The 25321-nt window shown below is 41.3% G+C and overlaps 1 protein-coding gene across 3 annotated transcripts in view; it reads left to right on the top strand.

Moving 5' to 3' along the window:
• Positions 1 to 25321, top strand: part of LOC132382569 (aggrecan core protein-like) — a 106245-nt gene that overhangs the window by 36674 nt on the left and 44250 nt on the right. For all 3 annotated transcript variants that reach the window (XM_059952906.1, XM_059952905.1, XM_059952904.1), the window contains exons 2-9: positions 5371 to 5447; positions 6637 to 7023; positions 8319 to 8493; positions 10613 to 10740; positions 11708 to 12001; positions 18123 to 18770; positions 20015 to 20189; positions 22436 to 22563. In XM_059952906.1, the coding sequence (XP_059808889.1) occupies positions 5378 to 5447; positions 6637 to 7023; positions 8319 to 8493; positions 10613 to 10740; positions 11708 to 12001; positions 18123 to 18770; positions 20015 to 20189; positions 22436 to 22563 (2005 nt within the window). In that variant the 5' untranslated portion in view covers positions 5371 to 5377. The remainder of the gene's footprint in view (positions 1 to 5370; positions 5448 to 6636; positions 7024 to 8318; positions 8494 to 10612; positions 10741 to 11707; positions 12002 to 18122; positions 18771 to 20014; positions 20190 to 22435; positions 22564 to 25321) is intronic.

Raw genomic sequence — 25321 nt, 5'->3', positions numbered from 1 at the left:
ATTGAGGATTATAAAATTAAAGCTTTAGTGGACTGAACCAGGTGTTGATCAGACAGTAACTAGTTGATCAGAGTTATAAAATGATTAACAGGAAGTTGTGCTCATTGCAACATTTCAAATTGCAACCAACTTAGTGATGAACTGCAAAGTGATATAAATAAAATCCCATGATATTCTTCCCCCAATCATTAACTTTAAAATATTTTTTTTTAAATAAAAAAAATCGGCACGGACTAGAAGGGCTGAGATGGCCTGTTTCCGTGCTGTAATTGTTATATAGTTATATGAGATTAGCTGAGACCACTTTTCAAGTTTCTGCTATTTTAAATCTCCTCCCCCAAAGGTTCTGAATTTGGAGCTTTGGTTATTCAGGCATGGGGACTCTCTATTGGCAAAAGGCTTCTGATGTGTTAAGTCACTATTTGCTTTCGTTGGGTATCATTACCCTGTCTTTGACCTCCTCTTCATCTGATGCCAAACACAGAGGCAATCATCTCACATCCCAGCAATTACATTAAACATTCAATATAAGAATACTTTACTTGCTTACTGCCTGTTCTGCTGCTGGTGTTTAGGGCAGCAATGAAGATCCTTCATCTCTGTCAGTCCTTGGCCATTCAGTTGTAGAAGAATTCTTCACTGCTGTTTCCATAACAGTTTTGTTTTGCAAGTCAGGGTTGTTAGTCCTGAGCTGAACCCCCAAACCTGGAGGACCAATGGACCACTCTTAGTCTGGCCTCTACCCTTTGCCATGGGTGACCCTACCAAGAGCCAATGCATAAAGCCCTGACTCCAACCAACATAGTCCTCCGGGTCGTTGAGGCAAACAAGCCTCCAAACCCTATGACATGGCTGTAGTCCTTTTGTTCTATGCAATCAGCTAAATTTGTGTTTATTGTTACTGAGAATTGTTTTAATTACAGATATGGAATCACAGAAAAACACAACACGGAAACAAGCCCTTTGGCCCACCAAGTTTGTGATGGCGACACGGTAGTGTAACGGTTAGCATAAGGCTTTACAGCGCCAGCAACTGGAACAACAGGGTTAAATCCTGCCACTGTCTGTAAGGAGTTTGTACATCCTCCTCGTGACCCCATGAGTTTCCTCTGAGAGTTCCAGTTTCCATCTGACACATGGTTTAGTGTTAGTAAGTTGTGAGTGTTCTACTTTGGTTCTAGAAGCTTAGCAACACTTGTGGGCTGCCCACAGCTCAGCTTTGTATTTATTTATTGAGCTACATCATGGAATAGGCCCTTCTGTCCCTTCGAGCCACACCACCCATCAACCCCCCAACTTAACCCTAGCCTAATCACAGGACAATTTACAATGACAAATTAACCTACCAACCAGTATGACTTTGGACGGTGAGAGGAGAGCAGAGCACCCGGAGGAAATCCATGCGGTGACGGGAAGAACATAGAAACTCCTCGCAGGCAGCGGCGGAAGATGACCCTGGGTCACCTGTGCTATAAATCATTGTGCTAACCATTACGCTACCATGCCACATTTGTTGTTGACACAAAGGACGCTGTTTCAGTGTTTCAATGTACAGTACATGTGACAAATAAAGTTGACCTTTATTACTTTATCTTTATGCTAGACACAAATCCCACTTTAACTCATTTTTTTCTTCCCATATTTCCATCAACACCTTCTGTGGTTCTACCACTCACCTACACACCAGATTACATTGACCAATTAATCTACTACCAAACACAACTTTGGGATGTGAGAGGAAACTAGAGCACCTACAGAAAACACAATCACTGAGACTTCAGCACAGGATGAAAAACAGGTCGCTGGAGCCACAGGACACAGTTCAACCAACTATGCCACCTTATTGAATTACCTGGATTTAAATCTAGTTACTGTGGTAAAAATCAAATTCATGTAGATGCATCAATGCTCTCATACTCAGCCTAAGAATCGAGCAATGCTCTATCACTAATTTCAACATACCTCCTTGGCTGGCCCAGTTTTACGCTCTCAGACACATACCACTCCCCCACACTCCTTGCAGCTTAAAAAGCTACTTTGGTTTCCTTCCCAGTTCTGAGAAAACATGAGCTCTATTTCTCTTCCCACAGATGCAGCCCAGCCTGTTGAGTACTTCCAGCATTTTTTGTTGTTGTTTTTATCGTACTGCCTCACTCCCCATTGAATCCGCATTTAGTTCATTTTGTGCAGGTGCTGAAAGTGAAGGCAATCAGGGACAAGAACTATGGCAGGCCGTGTTTCTCCCTCCCCTTTAACCCTGGGATGCGAAGCAGAATTTAATCTTCTGGACTGCAGACCCAGCCAAGAATGACTTATTGTACAGAAGCTGAGTCCACCTGACCTGCTATGTCAACACCAAGCCGCTAGAGGGAGCATTTGCATGATACTCTTCACTTGGTCAATCTTCAGACTGTAAATCAAACTAGTTTATAAAAACCAGAACAGGTTTGAATAAAATCTACCTGGCCACATCAGTAGAAATTCTAAATAACTTATATGAGATTAGGACAGAAAATGTTGGAGATACAGGCCAGGTCAGGCAGAACCTGTGGAGAGAGCTAACTGTTAACAGAGTTAACAGTTCAGGTCTGTAAACTGAGTGTTACTTTGACCTCCATTGGAGCAGAGTAGGAAGCCAAAATAGTCAGAGTATGAGTGTGTTGGAGAATTAAGTGACAGAAGCTCATCTTTAATGACTAAATAGAATCCACTTGACCCAGCTTTCTACAATGATTCTATTCCTTTCTTAAGATTCAAAGTCTAATTCATTTATTTACCACAAGCAGCAAGAACAACAGCAAAACAAGTCCCTCCCCTCCCTCGGCAAATAATCGGTATAAATGATTCACTGTTTAGCTGAATGCTGAGACCATGCTCTATACTCAGTGTCATTTAGAAAACCTACAGCACCATACAAGCCCTTCGGCCCACAATGCTGTGCTGAACATGTACTTACTTTAGAAAGCACCTAGGGCCACCCATGGCCCTAGATTTTTCTAAGCTCCGTGTACCTATCCAGAAATCTCTTAAAAGACCCTATCATTTCTGCCTCCACCATCGTTGCTGGGAGCCCATTCCATGCATTGCCCACTCTCTGCGTAAAAAACTCACCTCTGACAAATCCTCTGTACCTGCTTCCAAACACCTTAAAACTGTGCCTTCTCGTGCTAGCCATTTCAGCCCTGGGAAAAAAAAAATCCTCTGACTATCCACATGATCAATGCCTCTCATCATCTTGTACACCTCTATCAGGTCACCTCTCATCCTCCACCACTCCAAGGAGAAATGGCCAAGTTCACTGAATATATTCTCATAAGGCATGCTCCCCAATCCAGGCAACATCCTCGTAAGATGAGGAGGGGGTGGGGGGGGGGAATTTGCAATTATTGCTTTAACTTCCCACAGTAAGGAGTCACTCAGTGTATTCTTCCCTGTAGATCACTCAGAACGTTTGTATCTGCTTTTATCCTTCATATCAACTTTTATCTATCATTTGGTATTACGTAGATCAAGTCAAGTCAAGTTTATTGTTATTTAACTATGTACGTGTATACCAACAAATGAGACAACATTTCTCTGAATCAGGGAGTAAAGCACAGTGGTACACATAACACACAATAACTTAAGAAAGTAAGAATTAAATCTACAAATGAATTACACATAGATTTTAAAAAGTGGATAAATTAAATATTGTAGGGTACAGTACAAATTATCCTGTGACACTTTGCATGCGATGTGGTGGGGAACTCAGAAGCCTAATGGCCTGAGGGAAGAAGTTGTTTCCCATCCTGACCGTTCCTGTATTTATGCATCACATTCTCCTGCCGGACGGTAGAATTTGTGAAAGCGAGTAATACCTTCAAGGTAATAACAGGGATATTTCCTAGTAAGCTTTATCATGCTGCATCTTTTTTCTCATTTTTGAGTGGCTTGTGGACATCCATTGTGCAGCCAGCAAATACTTACAATCGCTGATTGCCCCGGAGAAGTTGCTGGCGTACTTCCTTTGACAGTCTGTGTGGTGAACATATCCACAGTAACCAAATAAGCTTGTCTAGCTGATAAACATGCATAGGGGCACATCAGGAATGAGGGCATCATTACTAAGTTGAGTGTAATGACCATCTCTGGGCCCTGCCCACGGGGGATATGGTCCTGCAATACACCCCAGGGTCTCCTTGTTAAGTTCAGCAGGCCAATCCTACTTCATCTCAGGAATTTCCAAATCTGCAGCACTCAATATCTCTAACAGATGAGACGAGCACGTGTGCCTCATGACGGAAGGGCAAGGAGAATTCTGAATTCCCATCTTAAACCATTTGTCTTCTTTGAGCAATACAGTACTGTGCAAAAGTCTTAGACACATGTATATGCCTAGGGTGCCTAAGATTGTTGCACAGTGCCATAGTAATTTTATGTATTGCACTGTACTGTCACCACAAATTTCGTGACCTATGTGAGTGATGATAAACCTGATTCTGATATGGGTCTCTATTGTGGACTGAGAGTGGGAAGGGGACAGGGAGAGGGGAATTATGGTTGGGAAAAGAGGAAAGGAGAGGGGAGGATGCAGGAAGTACCAGGGAGACATTATGTAATGATCAATAAACTAATCATTTGGGATCAAATAATCATGGCTGGTGTCTCACAGCTGGGTGTGGCTGCACCTGTGCCACCCTCTCCTTCTCTGCCATCTGTCCCAAACCCCTCTCATGGCGCTCCATCCTAGGCATTCCCAACATGCTTTGCTCCCGCCAGATTTACAAACAAACTCTCTGCTTCATATTGGCAAACACAGTACTGTGCAAGTCTTAAGCACCCTAGCTATATATGTGCCTAAGAATTTTGCACAGTACTGTATAGTTAAAAGCCATTTCTTTAATCATGTCTTTTATTGCAGATACGATAGGGTCTTTTAAGAGACTCCTGAATAGGTACATGGAGCTTAGAAAAATAGAGGGCTATGGGTAACCCCAGGTAATTGCTAAGGTAAGGACATTTTCAGCACAGCTTTGTGGACCGAAGGGCCTGTATTGTGCTGTAGGTTTTCTATATTTCTATTTCTTCCAATCTTATTCCAAGCTTAGAACTCCCTTGAGGTATAAATTGATGATACACCAAGTGGGCAATACCTTCTATCATGAGAAAGACTGCAGATACGGGAAATCCAGAGCAACACACACAAAATGCAGGAGGAACTCAGCAGGCCGGGCAGCATATGTAGAAAAGAGTAAACAGTCGACGTTTCGTACCGGGACCCTAAATCGGGACTCTTTGTTTATTGCTCCATCGGACAAAGCCCTTCGACATTCATCAATATTTGTTCAGGACTAATGACATTAACTCACTCTTTATCTTTCTTTTTTCTAGGTAAATTATGACCACTCTGCTTTTAGTATTTGTATGTTTGCGAGTCATCGCAGCAACTGTTTCTGTTGAAGTTTCTGGTAAGTCATGCATTAAAGATTATTTATTAATATCTAAATTGTGAAATTATGTTTTACCTCGATCTGTAATAATTCTAACACTTTCAACAGATATTCAACTTGTCATTTCTGGGAGCTGCAGTGATTCTATCAGTGCAAATAAACACATGGGGATTTTTCAAATTTCATCTACATCGTTTTTAAGATTAGTCTGTGGATTAATGTCAAGTCATTGCTGAGACACAATATATATTTAGACCCAGCTGCCTATGAACTATGCTGAGCCTTGACCGGGAAGCCATCAGCATAACTTGGGCTCGCAAGCTTCTAGGAAAAGTTTCAAACCAGTGTCAAGATACCCTGAGGAATTTACACATTACAAATTTTCAGAATATTACTTGAGATTGCAATTTTTATCATACTGCATCTTTTTAATTCTTGAGTTCTTCACTGTTGATGCCAGCATTTATAAACCTTCGCTGAGTGCACTTGAGAAGCTGGGGGTGAACCTCCTTCATAAGACCTGACAGTCTGGTGAGAGTATTCCCAGTGTTGTTGAGAGCGTGTTTTCAGGATATTGATGAAGCAATAGTGAAGGGATGACGATGTATTTCCAAGTCAGAATGATGCATGACTTGCTTCTGTGATCTTGTACCTCCAAGTGGGTGAGGATATCAGTTTGGGGATGGAAGCCTTGGAAAGTTGCTACAGAGAATCTTACAGATGATGCACTAAAAGTGTGCCAGAAGTGTAAGGAGTGAATGTTTCATGTGGAGGATGTATTGTGTGGTCCATTCTTGGAGTAAGACAGCACAGTAGCAGAGTGGTTATTGCAACACTTTACAATGGCAGGAATCGGGGTTCGATTCCCGCCGCTGACTGTAAGGAGCTTGTACGTTCTCCCCGTGACCGGGTGGAGTTCTACCGGCTGCTCCAGTGTCCTCCTACATTCCAAAGGCATTTGGGTTAGGGTTGATAAGTGTGGGCATGCCATGCAGGAAGCATGACAACACTCCAGCATAATCCTCAGACTCTGTTGGCCGCTGATGAAAAACGCCACATTTCACTGTACATTTCGATGTACATCTGACAAATAAAGTTCAGCTAATCTAAAGTTTGCTCCTACTGATGGTGCAGCAGAGGTACAGAAGTAACTGTTATGGCTCATTCCCAGAGTAAGACAGTGTCTTCTTTTCTCCCCGTTTGCTAGATAATGCTAGGGCACTGAGTGTGAAGATTGCGGCGCAGTCACCAGTGAAGTCTGCGCTTGCAAGCTCCGTGACCATTCCCTGCTACTTCATCTCCGCCACACCCTCCTCCCCGGACTCTCCCCCGGCGTCTCAGCTCTCCCCGAGAATCAAATGGACCAAAATCACCGAAGGCGGAAAAGAGACGGTCATCGTGGTTGCCATTTCCGGAAAAGTTAAGATCAACCAGGAGTACAAAGGGCGAGTCCAGCTTCCAAGTTACCATGAAATTCCAGGAGATGCCACCCTGCAGCTGGATAAACTGCTGTCACATGACTCTGGAATGTACCGCTGTGAGGTGATGCATGGTATTGAGGACAGCCAGGACGTTGTAGAGTTGCTTGTCAAAGGTAAACGAAAAGCTTCATTTACTGTTACTCTAATTGTTCTCATGCCTCGCATTTTAGGCATCGAGTTAAATCAAGGTCGAGTTCAAATGTCACTCAACCATATGAGAGTACCCATAACTACAGACAAATTAAACAGCGTTACCCTGGGTGAAGGTGCAAATCACAGTACCAGTAGTCACACACAATACAAGGCACGTACAGTAGATATGAGATAGCAATCACATATAAGTCATCAGTAAAATGCCGTCACACAAAAAAGATATAATCGAAGACCCTGAGTCTGTGAATGGTGTAGCAGCCTGCAGTTGAGCACGCTAAGGCTTGTCTTCTGCCGAGTGAACACAGGTAGGCTGTCCCGACTCCTGCTTGCACACTGCGCCACGCCACCCCAGCACTTGGGTGGAACACACCAACTCCAGCGCCCCTCTCCTGGGCGGCTGTAAACAGGTAAGGCTGCAGCTTGGGGCCCAGTCCTCACTATACCACGATCACAGGGCTCTTCTGGCCATCCACCAACAAGTTCATGAGTCGGACTCGCAGCATTCCACATTAACAGTATCCAGTGGGGTCGTCTGATCACAAGAAAAGTGACTGAGAAGATCTCTCGCTGTTAGACCGCACACCGCCTTCGCGCACCGATTCCTCCGGTGCCTCTCTGACTCAGGCAGCAGCACGATCCTCGCCAAGACTAGCTCCTTGGCAATGAGCAGCTCACTGATGGGGTAGACCTGCAGTACTTTAAGTTCTTAATGTCCAGCAGGGTCTTGCGATTGTAAAACCTATGTTTAAAAAAGACACCTTTGGTTGGGCCCGTGGAAACCACAGTATACAACTGCACCGCCATTTTACCATAATGGTACTTTTGCCATACTAATTGGCTTAATAAGGCAGATTGGAATCAAATGACCTTGCCTGGTGTGTCAGGGCTTGAAGTATCAGCACCCGCGCCACCTCAGCCTTCTCCCCCCCGCCCCCGACTGTGTCCCAGCACCTTCTCTGCCACCCGTCCCACACCCCTCCTGCTCCACTCTCACCATTCCCATCACCTTCTGCTCTTGCCAGATTTAGCAACTCGCTCTCCGCTCCACATTGACAAATACAGTACTGTACAAAGGTCTTAGGCACCCTAGCTATATATATACTGTATGCCTTAAGACTTTTGCACGGTACTGTGTGTACTATGTCCTTTTCCCTCTGTTGAGCTCTTCCAGAAGCTTGATTGTTTTTACTCTTAAAAATGCAATAGTTCAAACCAGGAAGGTGGTCGTTATGTGTCTTTTCTTTTCTGATTCCAGGAGTTGTTTTCCATTATCGCGCCATCTCCAGCAGGTACACCCTCAACTTCTACAAAGCTCAGCAGGCGTGTATCGAAAACTCCGCTGTCATTGCAACCCCAGAACAACTACAAGCAGCTTATGATGATGGATTTGATCAGTGTGATGCTGGCTGGATGTCTGATCAAACTGTAAGGTCTGGACCGATTCCATGTGTTGCCTCAATAACCTTTGTGGAATGGGGGTGCTCTATGTGAGAGAAGGGTCTACAGTGGGAAGCAAACTTCTATGGAAGCAATCAGTCCATAAACTTCCAGTGCATTGTGAGGCTCCATTAATTCCAAAGGAACTTGTCACCATTTATCTTTATGTGTACATCTATATATATCTTCGGTGCCTAAGGCTTTTGCACAGTACTGTACTTTATGTATTGCACTGTACTGCTGCAAAAAAGAACAAATTTCGTGACAGACGTGAGTGATGATGAACCTGATTCTAATATGAATCTCTGTTGTGGACTGAGAGTGGGAAGGGGGCAGGGAGAGGGGGTTCGTGGTTTGGAAAAGGGGTGAGGGAGTGGGAAGCACCAGAGAGATGTTATGTAATGATCAATAAACCCGTTGTTTGGAGTCAAACGATCTTGCCTGGTGTCTCAGAACTGGATGTGTCAACCACCCCCACTATCCCTGGCACTCCTCCTCTACCACATGTCCCACACCCCTCCCGTAGCACTCCACCCTCAGCATTCCCAACTGCTCCTGCTGGATTTACAACTCGCTTTATGCTCCACATTGACAAATACAGTACTGTGCAAAAGTCTTAGGCACCCTAGCCATATATGCGTGCCTAAGACATTGGCAAAGTACTGTTTTCTTCAACGTGGGGTGGAAAGTGAGTGTACAGATTATCTTTTGGAACAAACACAGTGAGTGGTTCACTTTATGCTTTAGCATGTGAGAGATGATCTCACATCTGTAAGGAGTCTGTATGTTCTGCCTGTGACCGTGTAGATTTCCTCTTGGTGCTCAGGATTTCTCCCACACACCAAAAAGACGTATGGGCTAGTTAGTAAGATATGGGCATGCCACGTTGGTGCTGGAAGCATGGCGACCCTTGCAGGCAGCCCACACCACACCCTCAGACTATGTTGGCCATTGATGCAAATAATGCATTTCACTATATGTTTTGATGTTTCAATGTGACAATACAGCTAATCTTTATCTAATCTTACCCTTCAAACATACACTGGTCAGCATTTTGCTGACCATCGCTGGCACTCGAGAGTGTCCAGAGAAGGTTCATGAGAATATTTCCGGGACTGAATGGGTTAACATACTGTATGAGGAGCGTTTGATGGCTCCAGGCCTGTACTTACTAGAGTTTAGAAGAAACTTATCGAATGCTGAAACCTATCAAATATTGAAAGGCCTAGATAGAGTGGATGTGGAGATGATGTTTTCTATAGCGGGAGAATCCAGTACAGTATGAGCGGACAGAGCCTCAGAATAGAGAGCTGACTATTTAGAACTGAGGTGGGAAGGAATTTCTTTAGAGAGAAGCTGAATCATTGGAATTCATGGCCACAACCTGCTGGAGGCTAAGTCATTGAGCATATTTAAATCAGAGGTTGATAGGTTCTTGATTAGTCAAGGCATCAAAGGTTAAGGGGAGAAGACAGAAGAATGGGGTTGAGAAGAGTAATATATCAGCCATGATGGAATGGTGAAACAGACTTGATGGGGCAAATCCTCTAATTTTGCTCCTATATCTTCTGGTCTTATGCAGTTTGCAAATGGTTATTGAGGAAGGAAATCTCCTCACCCTGTTCCATGGGACCCATAGCATTGTCCGACTGAATTGAACATAGGGTTCTCAGCCCTATAAGGGCAAGACAAACCATGCGGATGAAGTGAATAAATATCAACCACGAGAGCTCAGGAAGATTAATTCTGGAGCAACAAAGAAAATGTCAGAGGGAGTCAACTGGTCCAGCAGGATCTCTGAAATGAAATGGACAGTCAAGGTCTTGGATCGGGTGCTTCTTCTAGTCCCAGATCATGGACTGATGGACCGTCCGTTCCTCTGCACAGATGCTTGCCAATCTTCTGAGTTCCTCCAGCATGCTTCTTGTCCAAATATGTCTTAATCCAAAACGTAGAATGAGACAGAAGACGAAGGATGTTAGTTTGGGCTCAGACTGTTAGTTCCTGTTATGTCTTCTTTTAATCTTTTACAGTTGAGTCCAATATTTACAGTGAATAAAGAGACAATGCTAACAGAATCCCTGAGACATATTTCTGAAATTCTTTTCACAGGTATCCAATTCACAAACCACGAGAGGGATGCTATGGTAACTTGGATGAGTACCCAGGAGTAAGATCATATGGCATTAGAGACACCAATGAAACTTATGATGTTTATTGCTTTGCAGAGGAATTGCAAGGTGAGAGATATATTTTTGTCTGGAGAAATTCACTCTGAGATCCGTAAATGAGGTTGCATGGAAGGAGAAAATGGGTTCACGGAGAAAATGGGCTAGTGTTTTAGTTAAAATCAAAGTCAAATTTATTGTCATATGCACAAGTACATGCATACAGAAGTGCAAGGAAAAAAAATTACTTCCTGCAGTAGCACAGATGCATTGCATCAGATGCACAACGTTCCCAAGAAGAGCATAAATTAAATACCCATTCGACGCATTTATACAATTGGAACAAAAAAAAATCAAAGCCTATTATAGTGAAAAGCAGATGTAGCGCTGCTTTACTGAAGTTGTGGTTGTCTTGGATGCTGCCATCTTATTCAAGTTCAAGTTTATCGTCGTTCAATCATACACACGTATGCAGCTAAATGAAACATCATTCCTCTGGGACCAAGGCGTAAAAGCACATTGCATATAGTCACACACAAAACATGCAGCTATGATCCAGCACACACAGTCACAAAAAAAATTATAGCACAATGGTAGTGTTGTGATCAGCCTGATGCTATTACAACTCGGGGCGTCGGAGATTAGGGTTTGGATCTGGCAGCTTCTATATGGAGTTTATATGTCCTCCCTATGAATACGTGGGTTTCCTCCAGTTTCCCCCCACATTCCAGAGATGTACCAGTTAGTAGATTGTCTGGTCATTGTAAATGTTCCTGTGATTAAGATAGGAACAAACAAACAAATAAATAAAGAGACGGGTAGATAGATAGATAAGAGCCTCCGAGTGATATTCCCTGCACATTGAACAATGACAGGTTGACCTAAAGAGCTATACGCATGTTTATATAAGAATGAAGAAAGGAATACTCTTTCATTTCCATGTCTAGCTCCTTATTTTTTCATGTCAATAGTTTTTGTCAAGAGCATTTTTTGAATTTTTAGATCATTGATTGTCTGCTTTCTGCCCTTTTGTTTCTAGGCAAGGTCTTCTACATTACTACCACTGGAAGATACGCCTTCAGGGAAGCAATAGAAGCTTGCCTAGACAAGGGAGCTCAGTTAGCCACCACCGGGCAGTTATACCTGGCATGGAAAGATGGCATGGATCAGTGCAATACAGGCTGGCTGGCTGACGGCAGTGTTAGATACCCAATCTCAAAACGAAGACCCAACTGTGGCGGCAACCTATTAGGAGTTAGGACCGTGTACCGTTTTATCAACCAGACTGGCTATCCTGACCCCACAGATCACCATGATGCCTACTGCTTCAGTGGTAAGCCAAGGACGACAACAGTAAAAATGGAAAATTCTGGGAAAACTCAGCAAATACGGCGTGATCTAAGTAAAGAGAAACAGTTAATGTTTCGGACTTGGAGCTGGTAAAGAGGAAAACTCTAGTTAGCTTTCAGTAGCAGCAAAGATTAGGGCAGAATGGGAGGAACAAAGAAAATATCTTGAATACAGTGAGATCAAAAAGGTTAATAGGGGCAGTTATCACCACATTACACTATTTTGATTGTATTATTAATAGTGAATCTGTGGAATATCCCCAACAAGTCCAACTATACAAAAGAAATAGAAATAGCCAAAGTTGTAATCTTAGATCTACGAATACTGGTTTGCTTAATGTTCCTAAAGGCAAGCACATAGGAACTAGTAATGTGACATTTTGCTCTTATGCTCCAAAAATCTGGAATACTCTACCAATTGAGTTATTCCAGTTTAGTACTGTGGAACATTTCAAAAAACTTTGAAAAACCTACTTTTTTTTAAATGTGGCCTACTTATAGGATTACTTAATGCCTGTTGATGTTGATTATATTTATATAATTTGGTATATTCAATTGCATTTTAGTCTACAAAGTATTTGTCTTTGCTTACGATTTTCAATTTTGTTTTGTATTTTTATAACTATATTAATTTACCTTTACAATCTGTATAAAGTACTTTGAGCCAGCATCTTAATGTATGAAAGGTGCTATATAAATAGTCATTTATTTTATTATTGAAATGAAGACAGGCAGAAATCATCATTCTGATGCAAATAGAAGGAATGAGTGAGCTATCTCAAACTGAAAAACCCAGTTTTGAGTCCGGTAGGCTCCATCATGCCCAGCTGTGTGATAAGATACATTCCTCTTCAGTTTTCAACTTCAAAAACTTTATGTTAAGAATATTAATTTTGTTTGGACACATAGGCATAGATATTGGAGTTCATCCCTTACATTGTGTATGTTAAACAGGTGATGTGTGCAACTATATCTCTTAAAACATCTGACACACATCAAAGAGTCAGGAACTTGGTGAAAAGCCAGTTAAAAATTGTTAGCAAGCTTTACACCTTGATCCATTTTCAAGGACTGAGCTATGGTGATTTGGATGGGATTCCTGTGGTGTCAGACATGTCTTTCCAAAGAGAATTGGTTAAGTACTTGAAAGAAAAATAAATGCATTACCACAGGGAACAGGCTAACAAAATAGAGGGAAAAAAACTGGGTAGGTTTTACCAGAAGTTGTCATGGCTTAATAGAATAAGTGACCTCCTCTGAAGCTACATTGCTTCTATGATTCTTTTCAGGAGCAAGAAATGTTTGAACCCGACAAGCAAAGGGTGCATAAAGCTTTTACTAGGATGCTGCTTGGATTAGAGCAAGAGCTACCAACCTTTTTTTAATGGCATAGACCCATACAGTTAATTAAGGTGTCCGTGGACCCCAGGTTGGGAACACCTGGACTACAGGGTATGAGCAAAAGGAGAGGTCGGTTTTCTCTGGAGTGTCAGAGGCCAAGGGGAGACCTGAGAGAGGTTTATAAAATAACGAGAGGCATAAATAGGGTTGGCAATCAGATTACACATCCTCAGGTAGAAATACCGAGTCCTAGAGGGTATAGCTTTAAGCTGAGAAGAGGAAAGTTTAAAAAGAGATGTGCAAGGCAAGGTTCTTTACACAGTAAGTGGTGGGTGCCTCAAATGTGATTCTAGGGTTGGTGGTTCAAGCAGATTTGACAGGGTTGTTTACAAGCCTTTGAGATAGAGACATAAATATCCAAGGAATGGTAGGATATGTATCATGTATCAAGGGATATTGGAAACTTGATTAGGAAAAAGAGAGATATCTACAATAAATATAGGCAGCATGGAGTAAATGAGGTGCTCAAGGAATATAAAGAATGTAAGAGGAATCTTAAGAAGGAAATAAGAAAAGCTAGAAGAAGATACGAGATTGCTTTGGCAAGTAAGGTGAAAATAAAACCAAAGGGTTTCTACAGTTATATTAATAACAAAAGGATAGTGAGGGATAAAATTGGTCCCTTAGAGAATCAGAGTGGAGAGCTAAGTGTGGAGCTGAAAGAGATGGGGCAGATTTTGAACAATTTCTTTTCTTTGGTATTCACTAAGGAGAAGGATATTGAATTGTGTAAGGTAAGGGAAGCAAGTAGGGAAGTTATGGAAACTATGACAATTAAAGAGGAGGAAGTACTGGCGCTTTTAAGGAATATAAAAGTGGATAAATCTCCAGATTTTGACAGGATATTCCCTAGGACCTTGAGGGAGGTTAGTATAGAAATAGCAGGGGCTCTGACAGAAATATTTCAAATGTCATTAGAAACGGGGATAGTGCCGGAGGATTGGCGTATTGCTCATGTGGTTCCATTGTTCAAAGAAGGGCTCTAAGAGTAAAACTAGCAATTATAAGCCTGTCAGTTTGACATCAGTGGTGGATAAATTAATGGAAAGTATTCTTAGAGATGGTATATATAATTATCTGGATAGACAGGGTCTGATTAGGAACAGTCAACATGGATTTGTGCATGGAAGGTCATGTTTGACAAATCTTATTGAATTTTTTGAAGAGGTTACTAGGAAAGCTGATGAGGGTAAAGCAGCGAATGTTGTCTATATGGACTTCAGTAAGGCCTTTGACAAGGTTCCACATGGAAGGTTAGTTAGGAAGGTTCAATCGTTAAGTATTAATATTGAAGTAATAAAATGGATTCAACAGTGGCTGGATGGGAGATGTCAGAGAGTAGTGGTGGATAACTGTTTGTCAGGTTGGAGGCCGGTGACTGGTGGTGTGCCTCAGGGACCTGTACTGGGTCCAATGTTGTTTGTCATATACATTAATGATCCGGATGATGGGGTGGTAAATTTGATTAGTAAGTGTGCAGATGATACTAAGGTAGGTGGTGTTGTGGATAATGAAGTAGGTTTTCAAAGGTTGCAGAGAGATTTAGGCCAGCTAGAAGAGTGGGCTGAGCGATGGCAGATGGAGTTTAATGCTGATAAGTGTGAGGTGCTACATTTTGGTAGGAATAATCCAAATAGGACATACATGGTAAATGGTAGGGCATTGAAGAATGCAGTAGAACGGAGTGATCTAGGAATAATGGTGCATAGTTCCCTGGAGGTGGAATCTCATGTGGATAGGATAGTGAAGAAAGCTTTTGGTATGTTGGCCTTTATAAATCAGAGCATTGAGTATAAGAGTTGGGATGTAATGTTAAAATTGTACAAGGCATTGTTAAGGCCAAATTTGGAGTATTGTGTACAGTTCTGGTCACTGCATTACAGGAAAGATGTCAACAAAATAGAGAGAGTACAGAGAAGATTTACCAGAATGTTACCTGGGTTTCAGCATCTAAGTTACAGGGAAAGATTGAACAAGTTAGGTCTTTATTCTTTGGAGCGTAGAAGGTTGAGGGGGGACTTGATAGAGGTATTTAAAATTATGAGGGGGATAGATGGAGTTGACGTAGATAGGCTTTTTCCATTGAGAGTAGGGGAGATGCAAACAAGAGGACATGAGTTGAGAGTTAGGGGGTAAAAGTTTAAGGGTAACACGAGGGGGAATTACTTTACTCAGAGAGTGGTAGCTGTGTGGAACAAGCTTCCAGTAGAAGTGGTAGAGGCAGGTTCGGTATTATCATTTAAAGTAAAATTGGATAGGTATATGGACAGGAAAGGAATGGAGGGTTATGGGCTGAGTGCGGATCAGTGGGACTAGGTGAGTTCGGCATGGACTAGAAGCGCCAAGATGGCCTGTTTCCATGCTGTAATTGTTAAGTGGTTATATGGTTATATGTGCAAGCAGAAGGCATCAGTTTAATTTGACATAATGGTCAATACAGACATCTTGAGCTAAACAGCCCATTTCACTGCTGTGTTCTATATTGCTTTATAAGACCATAAGACGTAGGAGCAGAATTAGGCCATTTGGCCCATCAAGTCTTTTCCAACATTCAAACATGGCAGATTCTTTTTTTCTCTCCTCCTCAACTCCATTTCTTGGCCTTCTCCCCACAACCTTTGTTGCCATGTACAATCAAGAATCTATCAATCTCTGCCTTAAATACACCCAATGACCTGGTCTCCACAGCTGCCCGTGGCAACATATTCCACAAATTCACCACCCTCCGGCTAAAGTAATTTCTCTGCATCTCTGTTTTGAATGGATGCCCTCTTTCATGAGGCTATGCCCTCTTGTCCTAGATTCTCCCACCACATGAAACATCCTTTCCACATCTATTCTGTCCAGGCCTTTCAACATTCGAATGGTTTCATTGAGAACCCACCTCATCATTCTAAATTCCAGAGAGTACAGACCCAGAGCCATCAAACATTCCTTGTATGATAACCCTTTCATTCCTGGAATCATCCTTGTGAACCTCCTCTGGACCCTCTCCAATGCCAGTTGATCTCCTCTAAGATGAGGAGCCCAAAACTGTTCACAATACTCAAGATGAGACCTCACCAGTCCCTTATAAAGCCTCAGCATCACATCCCTGCTCTTGTATACTAGACTTCTTGAAATTAATGCTAACATTGCATTTGCCTTCCTCACCAACGACTCAACCTGCAAGTTAACCTTTAGGTTATTCTGCACAAGGTCTCCCAGGGCCCTTTGCATCTCAGAGTTTTTGGATTTTCTCCCATTTAGAAAATCGTTTGCACATTTATTTCTACAACCAAAGTGCATGACCATGCATTTTCCAACATCATATTCCATTTGCCACTTTTATGTTCTGATAAAACTACAAAGAAGCTAAATTAATCAGACTGTATAAAGCAATCATCATGAATACAGTGTCAAGCTGTAAGGGTCCTAATGCCCTTCCCTTGGACAACAACGCTGGCATGGAGAGGGGAGACTTGCAGCTTGGGTAACTGCCGGTCTTCCATTAAAAAACCTTGCCCAGGCTTGTGCCCTGGAAACTTTCCAAGGTGCAGATCCATAGTCTATTGAGACTAACGGAGGCCTACACACTACACATCATTGTAACATGCACCTGAATGAATTACATTAAGGTACCTGTTACAATGACGTATGGAATATTTGCATTGATTTGGTGACTGACAAGTGGACGGGACTTGAGGGTTCCAAACGTGGGTCCACAGACCCCTCGGTTAATGGAAGTCATCCATGACATAAAAAAATGGTTGAGAGCCCATACTCTAGAGTTTTGTACTGGTGACTGCAGCCAAACGCCAGCCACTACAAAAAGTGAAATGAACATGCAATTGAAGCCAAGGAACCAGTGATCTTCCCTCAGAGCCAAACCAATGCTAAACATAATCTTCAAGCATCCTATTTTTCCCCATGCGCACTATCTGTTACATCCCCCAAGAGTGGTAAAGTTCAAACTTCATTTCCAGCATTCAAGGCTAGCATGCAAATCCCAATGAGTCCTAATGGATTTGAAATAAGACATTGAAACTGAATTAGAACATTCAGTTCATCAAGTCTCCACTACCATTCAACCATGCTTTATTTATTATCACTCTCAACCCCATTCTTCTGCCTTCTCCCTGTAATCTTTGGCGCCCTTACTAATCAAGAGCCTGTCAATCCCTACCTTTAAACACACCCAACGACTGGTGTCCACAGCTGCCTGTGGCAATGAATTACACAGATTCACCACCCTCTAGCTAAAGTGAATCCTCTTCATCTCTGTTCTAAAGGGACATCCTTGTATTTTGAAGTTGTGCCCTCTGGTCCTAGACTCCCCCACTACTGTACATCCTCTGCACATCCACTCTATTTAGGCCTTTCAATATTTGCTAAGTTTCAATGAGATCCTCCCAGTCCAGCGAGTACACACCTTGCGTCAAAATGTGCTGCTCATATGTTAATCATTTTTTTCCCGGAAACCTCCTTTGGACCCACACAAATGCAGGTACGTCTTTCCTTAGATAGGGGCCCCCAAAACTGCTCACAATAGTCTAAGTGTGGCTGGTTCCCCACCTCAACAGAAGAGCTGACCATCCATAAGGAAAGCAAGATAGGCCACGACCACGCATTGATTGATAGAGAATTCAGTTTGTTGGTAGCCTGCACAGGGCTGTTTGACTCCCTCATTGATAATCTCTTCAACGCTCTGCTATTTCTCAACAGGAAAGCCTACTATAGAAGCAATCACAGAAACCCCACTCACCTACCTAGCCACTGAGGCAGAAGAGGTATTTACCGAAGAGGGAAGCGCCTTTACCATCCAAACCATACCTGAAAAGGTAGAAGTATTCTTCACAAAGCCTACTGAAGAGGGAGAAGCAAAGGGAGACGTTTTTACATTAAGTCCCTTCACTCCAGTGACTCTGCCATCTACTGAGGAAGCTCCTGAGTTGACCATATCCCTCAGCCCAGAAACTGTCAGAATCCCACCTCCTGAAGAACCTGTTACCGAGGGAATTATCCTTCTGAACGTTACAGGCCTACCCGAAGATCTGATCACCCCTGAGGAGATCTCCAGTCCAGAAGTGCCAGTATCTGTGGTAGCAACTGTCGGGGTCTCAGTACCCGCCGAAGAACTGACAGGAACTGTAGGACTAGAAGTCACAGAAATTCCAACTCCTGCTCCACACACCATAGAAGAGATTGTTCCCAAGATAACAGCAGCTCCAGAAGTTCTGGCAACGCCACCCGAAGGGCTAACAGCAGCTCCGCCTGAGACAGTGACCCCAATTACGGCAGCCATCACCGAAAAACTGATCAAGGTGGATGAGAGTTCAACGTTATGTCCCATCAGCCCAATGGCTCCAACCGGTGAGTTAAAATACCTCACACAGTAAGCATTCAAAAGTTAATCACATCGCACTGGCCCTTCTTTACACCCTCTTAGGAATCGTTTATCTTTTAAAAATTGTGATTGTCTTGACTTCAGCAATTACATGGTATTAAGAATCAAGGATCAACTTTATTCACCAAATATATTTACCTTTATTAGGAATTTGGTGTTGGCCGAGCAGTACACTCTGAGGTCTCTTAACTTATTGTGTATGATCTATCTGGTTTTAACCTCTAATGGTTCTCGTACGGATTCCAAATTTAGATCCTGGCTTCCCATATTAAATTCTTAGCTCTCCACTTACTGTTTCACTGTTTGTGCCATTTAAGGCACTAGGGATGAGATAATTAAAGGAATTTACTTCACACTTATGGTATGATCATTTAGTTTTTGAGCAAAACATAGCTCTCATTTCATCCAAATGTTGAGTGACATGCAAATATCAAAATTTGTCCTCATTCTTTTGATTAAAACTGCAACAAACATAGTGACCCCATCTTCTATCAGGTTAAAAAATCTAGTATATATTCTTTTATATTTCTAGAGATTATAGGAATTTTGTTGGGTACTCTCTTGAGCACATGATAGAGAGCTCGTGATCCTAGTTGGAAGGGCAACAATTGTTATATAATTTTTCTATTCAAAATACAGTGAAACTTTCCATATCATACATCTTTGGGAGCCCTGCTTGATGGCAAAGGATGAACAACAAGATTTATCTGATCTCTATCTTACTGAAATCCTAAGATGCATTTATGTTAAGGAATACGTATATAGTATAAAGGAAAAGTGTGTGCTTCCTTTTAAAAGCAAAATGGAAGTGTAGCAAATGCCAGAAACATTCTGCAGGTTAGGCAGCATTTTGTGATAGAGAAACAGTTAACATTTCAAGTTATGATGAAAAGTCATCAATCTGAAATGTTATCTATTTTTCACCCTTCACAGATGCTGCCTGACCTGCTGAGCATTTCCAGCATCCTTTATTTTCATTGCAACATGATTATTGTGAATGTCAATCTTCTGGAACATATTTTATTATCTGTTAATTTATTTGTCATAATATTACTTTATGTTTTGTGTGCGAGGTAAACGTACTCTTTTGTGCACCTTGGTCTGGAAGAACATTGTTTTGTTTGAAGATATACATGTTGAATGACAATAAACTTGACCTTGAACTTAATACGGCTCAGTTCAATTGCTTGTTTATTTGTTTCTTTAACAGGGATTGTATTCCATTACCGTGCCATTTCAAGCAGGTATAGCTTTAACTTCACCCAGGCCCAGCTAGCCTGCTTAGAAAACAATGCCTTTATTGCCACTCCAGAGCAGCTGCAGGCAGCCTATGAGAAAGGATACAACCAGTGTGATGCAGGCTGGCTTTCTGACCAGACTGTCAGGTAAAGCTTCCCACTTCTCAGTTCTATTTGGTCATTTATTTGGCAAACTAGAAATCCTGGCCCCAGTGGCTATGTAATCATGTGATATGTTCAAGTTCGGACTCAGTTCTCTCAGTAAAAGTTGTAAAATTAGTCAACCCCCAACATGGGTACTAGTCTCCATTGTATCCAAGACATCTTCAAGGAACGGTGCCTCAGGAAGGCAACGTTGATTACTAAGGACCCCCATCATTCAGGGCATGTCCTCATCTCATTATAACCATCAGGAAGGAGGTACCGAAACCTGAAGGCACATACTCAGCATTTCAGGAATAGCTTCTTCCCCTCTGCCATCTGATCCTAAATGGACATCAAACTCATGAACGCTACCTCACTCTTTTTTTCTTATTTCCGTTTTTGCACTGTTTATTTTACTACTTAATATACATATATTTACTGTAATTGATTTATTTATTTATATTTCTGTATTATCATTATTATTATTATTATTATTGCATTGTATTGCTGCTGCTAAGTTAACAAATTTCACGACATATGCCTGTGATATTAAACCTGATTCTGATTCTGATTATCACTGACTTGAAACTTGTTGTTATGTGACAATTTTTTGCTGTCGTAGGCATACTTGCACATGGTATAAATGTCATGGAAATTTGCTTTTTTACAGCAGAGGAACTACAAACATGTATCAACATAAATTAATAAACCAACATAAATTGTCATAAATTAACATAAATTTATTAATAACTATTCTATTTCAACGAACTTAGTGATGATATCCTCTGGGCTGGTACTACCTTAAGCTGCAAATCAAGTCAATATTTACAATTTTTTAAGTAATTAAAGCAATAAGAGTTAGAGGCCATTGAGCCCCTCATATCTAGTTAGCCATTTTCTTAGATCATGGCTAATCCTGGCACCACTTTCACACCATAGCTACATGACCTTAATATTAAACAAAAACGTAGGCTCTAGACTTCCTTGTGATCGGATTTTGTTTTATTTTTATTTACTTTCTTTTATGCGTAAAAGACTTCCTGATTCCACTGGTTTGGTGCTTTGGAAGTAGCTTGGAGAGCTAATGTTCTCCAACAGAACCCTCCCCTCCCCCAGAGTGAGGGCCTTTCAGATGAGAATTTCTCTTCTGATCTCTCAACGATTCCATCCAATATTCTGTAAAGCATTATGGGAGTTATCTCCGTATCCCGGTACATATTTATATCTCAGCCAAAGTCATTGAAATAAAAAAATTATCTGTCTATTATCAGTCCTACAAGTAGTTATTGTGCTCAAATTGGGTGGCATGTTTTGTACATTGCAAGAGTGATAATACTTCATAAAGGAAAAAAACGAACTTGACTCTAAACTAGAGATGGATATCTTCTTATAAAAGAGGCTTAGTGAATGAGGAACTTCTTCTCTCAAGCTAAAATTGTCTGTGAATATCTACAGTTTTATACATCTTCTTTACCATGACACCTGGGTCCTTTCCTTCCTGGCACGAGCCTTTACAAATAGGACATAGAGACCTAATTAGTCCCTAACAACACCCCCAGCACCTCAAGAGTACCTATTAACAGTACCCTCATCCTGAATCATCGACATGATATTCCAGCAATGTGTCAGGGGTTAGAAGCCAAAGATCTAAATTTAACTACGTTCTTCTGAAACCTCACAGATTACCAGTCTTAATAGGCATCTAAAACATCTATAGAACAGAAAAAGACTTTGCCAATAATTGTGCCCTTCACTTTGGCCTGGCTACAGTGGGCCTTCCCATCTGATGAAGGGTCTCGGCCCAAAATGTCGACAGTGCTTTTCCCTATAGGTGCTGCCTGGCCTGCACCAGCACCAGCATTTTGTGTGTGTGTTGTTTGGACCTCCCATCCATACTGGGTTGTCCTCTCCCAGCATTTATTGCCTATTCCTAAAGACAGTCATGATCCTCCACTTTAAGTTGTTGCAGTCCACATTTCTACAATACCAGTGGCATAGAACAGCAAAAAAAATGTAGGTTTTTGTTTTTTAATGCAACAAAACTGACGACACAGAAATAACTTCCGCACTCACCTTCCTCCCAGCTTTGATCACTTTCATGCTATAATGTTCTCAATCAAAAGATCCCCCGAAGTAAGTTATCCAAGTTGCCTACTAACTGGCCTTTCTGTTCTTTCTTTGTCCGCAAAATTGATATTGCTTAGGGATAACATTGTAAAGTTTGCTTATCTCAAACTCCTTGTTCTTAGGTACCCAATGGCTGACCCTCGTGATCGTTGCTTTGGTGACAAAGGCGGCTTTCCGGGTGTAAGGAGTTACGGTGTTCGCAGTCCAGAAGAAACTTACGACGTCTACTGCTACATTGAAGCTCTAGAAGGTACAGTATGCAGATTTACCTGGGAACCATAGTGCCAATCCCTTTGTCATCCTATTAATCACGCCCCAACCCAACATAAGAGGTAAAAGCAGAGATTCTAGTTAAAAACAAAAAACTTTAAGTTAAAAACAAAAACTGTTAGAAATACTCAGCAAATCAGGCAGCTTATGTGAGATGTGGTATATTGAGAAATATAGCTTGGGTGACCCCAAACTTAATATAGAGGTCATCGATACAAGTACGAAAGATAAGGAGTTTGAATTTCATGGTTTGCAGACCTACAGAAGAAGTGTAAGAAACAGTAAATGATGTGTTGATGCCAAAATTATTGCCATAAAACATTTAGAATTCATTTGAACAATAGTGAAAAATTCAACTTTGTTGCAATGCCCTCAAGGCTCAAAGTAAATTTATTATCAAAATATCTATATGTCACTATATACAACCCTGAGATTAATTTTCTTGTAGACAAACCCAGTAGATCTGTAATAGAATAACAACCATCACAGAATCAATATAAGACTTCACCAACTCAGGCATTCAACCGATGTCAAAAGAAAAAAAAATAACAATAATAAATAATAAATAGATAGATAGATAGATAGATAGATAGATAGATAGATAAGCAATATATTAGGAGCATGAGATAAGAAGCCATTGAAAGTGAATCCATGGGTTGTGGAAACATTTCAATGATGGGGCAAGTGAAATTCAGTGAAGTTATCTCCTTTGGTTCAAGAATCTGATGGCTGAGGGGTAATAACTGTTCCTGAACCTGGTGGTATGAGTCCTGAGGCTACTGTACCTCCTTCCTGATGACAGCAGTGAGTGGGGGTCCCTGCTGATGGAGGCTGCTTTCCTGCTTGGTGTAGATGTGCTCAATGGTGGGGAGGACTTTATCCATGATGGCCCATCTCCATTACTTTTCATAGGGTTTTCAGTTCTTTACATTCTTTATCATTTTCATCTTCATTTAGCTATTTTCATTCATTCATAGGCATAGGCAATTATGGCCTTTCCATGAGCAAAATTGTTCTTGGCAAATTTTCCTGCAGGGCTTATTTGTCATTTTCTTCTTCTGGGCAGTGTCTTTACGAGATGGGTGACCCAAGCCATTATCAATATTCTTCAGAGATTCGCTACATGATGTCAGTAGTTGCATAGCCAGAAATTGTGATATGCACCAATTGCTTATACAAACATCCACCACCTGCTCCCGTGGCTTCATGTGACCCTAACCAGGGGGTAAGCAGATGTACACCTTGCCCAAGGCTGACCTGTAGGCTAGCGGAGGGAAGGAGTACTTTATACCTCTTTCGGTAGAGATGTATCTCCATTCCGCCACGTGTATATTCATTTAAGGGACGTTCGATCAGGCAGCACTTAATTGCTCATTCCAAGTTTCCTTTGAGAAGGTGGTGGTGCCCTTCCTTCTTGAACCACTGTGGTCCTTGAGGTGAGGGTATACACTTCAAAGTCAAAGTAAAATGTATTATCAGAGTCTCTACATGTCATCACATACAACCCTGAGATTCTTTCTCTGTGCGCATACTTTGCAAATCTATAGAACAGTAATTGTAAACAGGATCAATGGACAGCAAACTGTGCAAATGCAGATATTAAAAAAAAGCAATAAATAATGAGCATGAAATAATAGGATAAAAGAGTCCTTAAATGAGTGTAGTTATCCCTTTTGTTCAAAGGCCTGATGATTGAAGGGTAATAACTGTTCTTGAACCTGGTGTGCAAATCCTGAGGCACCTGTACCTTCTACCTGATGGCAGCAGCGAGAAAAGAGCTTCGCCTGGGTCGTGAGGATCTTTGATAATGGATGCTGCTTTCCTATACCAATGATTCATGTAGATGTGCTCGATGGTTGGGAGGGTTTTACCCATGATGTACTGGGACAAATCAATTACCTTTTACAGGATTTTCCACTCAAAGGCATTGGTGTTCCCTTACCAGGCCATAATGCAGCCAGTCATCACACTTTCCACCACACACTGATTGAAGTTTGCCAAGGTTTTTGATGACATGCTCAATCTCCACAGACTCCTGAGGAAGTAGAGGTGTTAATGCTGTTATGCTGTTATTATATTATGAATGTGTGATGTTGTTAGGGAGAGACTCCCAGGATTTTGACCCAGCAACAATGAAGGAACTAGAAACAGGGAAATGTTTACAGAGTAAACTTGAGGCCAATAATGAGAAGGTGACAGGTTTAATATTTTATATTAAGCAGATATATTTCATCTCAACTCATAAAATGAAGGATTAAATTATCCTCCTCGGCATCAAAGAGGCACAGCTAAATCTTATCATATCAGGAGAGATCCAACAACCTCATAACAAACTAATTTGTTTTTTTAATGGTTATCATAGATGTTGGCATGAACTTAGGACCTGAGTTATAGGAGAAGGTTGAGTAGGTCTTTTTAAATATTATTTATTTATTAAATTTTAGAAATTACAAAGAATAAATATGTTAATAAAATAGTAAGAAAAATAATATTGACCCTCCCCCCCCCCTTAACCCTTATCTAAAGAAAGAAAGAAAAAAAAAGGAAAGAAGAGAAGGATTGCCTGGATATTGGTGGATCCCCACATGCTCCATGGAGTTCAAAATAATTTTGATATTTATTTTTACTTTCCCCAATTACTATAATTTTATCTTCAAAGGACACTTTGATCCTATTTTATTTAATCCTATTCTTTGTAAGTATGGGAACCAAATTTTCAAAAATATATCATATTAATT

The sequence above is a fragment of the Hypanus sabinus genome, chromosome 28 (assembly GCF_030144855.1).
Source record: "Hypanus sabinus isolate sHypSab1 chromosome 28, sHypSab1.hap1, whole genome shotgun sequence".
Classification (NCBI taxonomy): domain Eukaryota; kingdom Metazoa; phylum Chordata; class Chondrichthyes; order Myliobatiformes; family Dasyatidae; genus Hypanus; species Hypanus sabinus.
The sequence above is the reverse complement of the archived record's forward strand: the minus strand, read 5'-3'. Positions and strand labels throughout refer to the sequence as shown.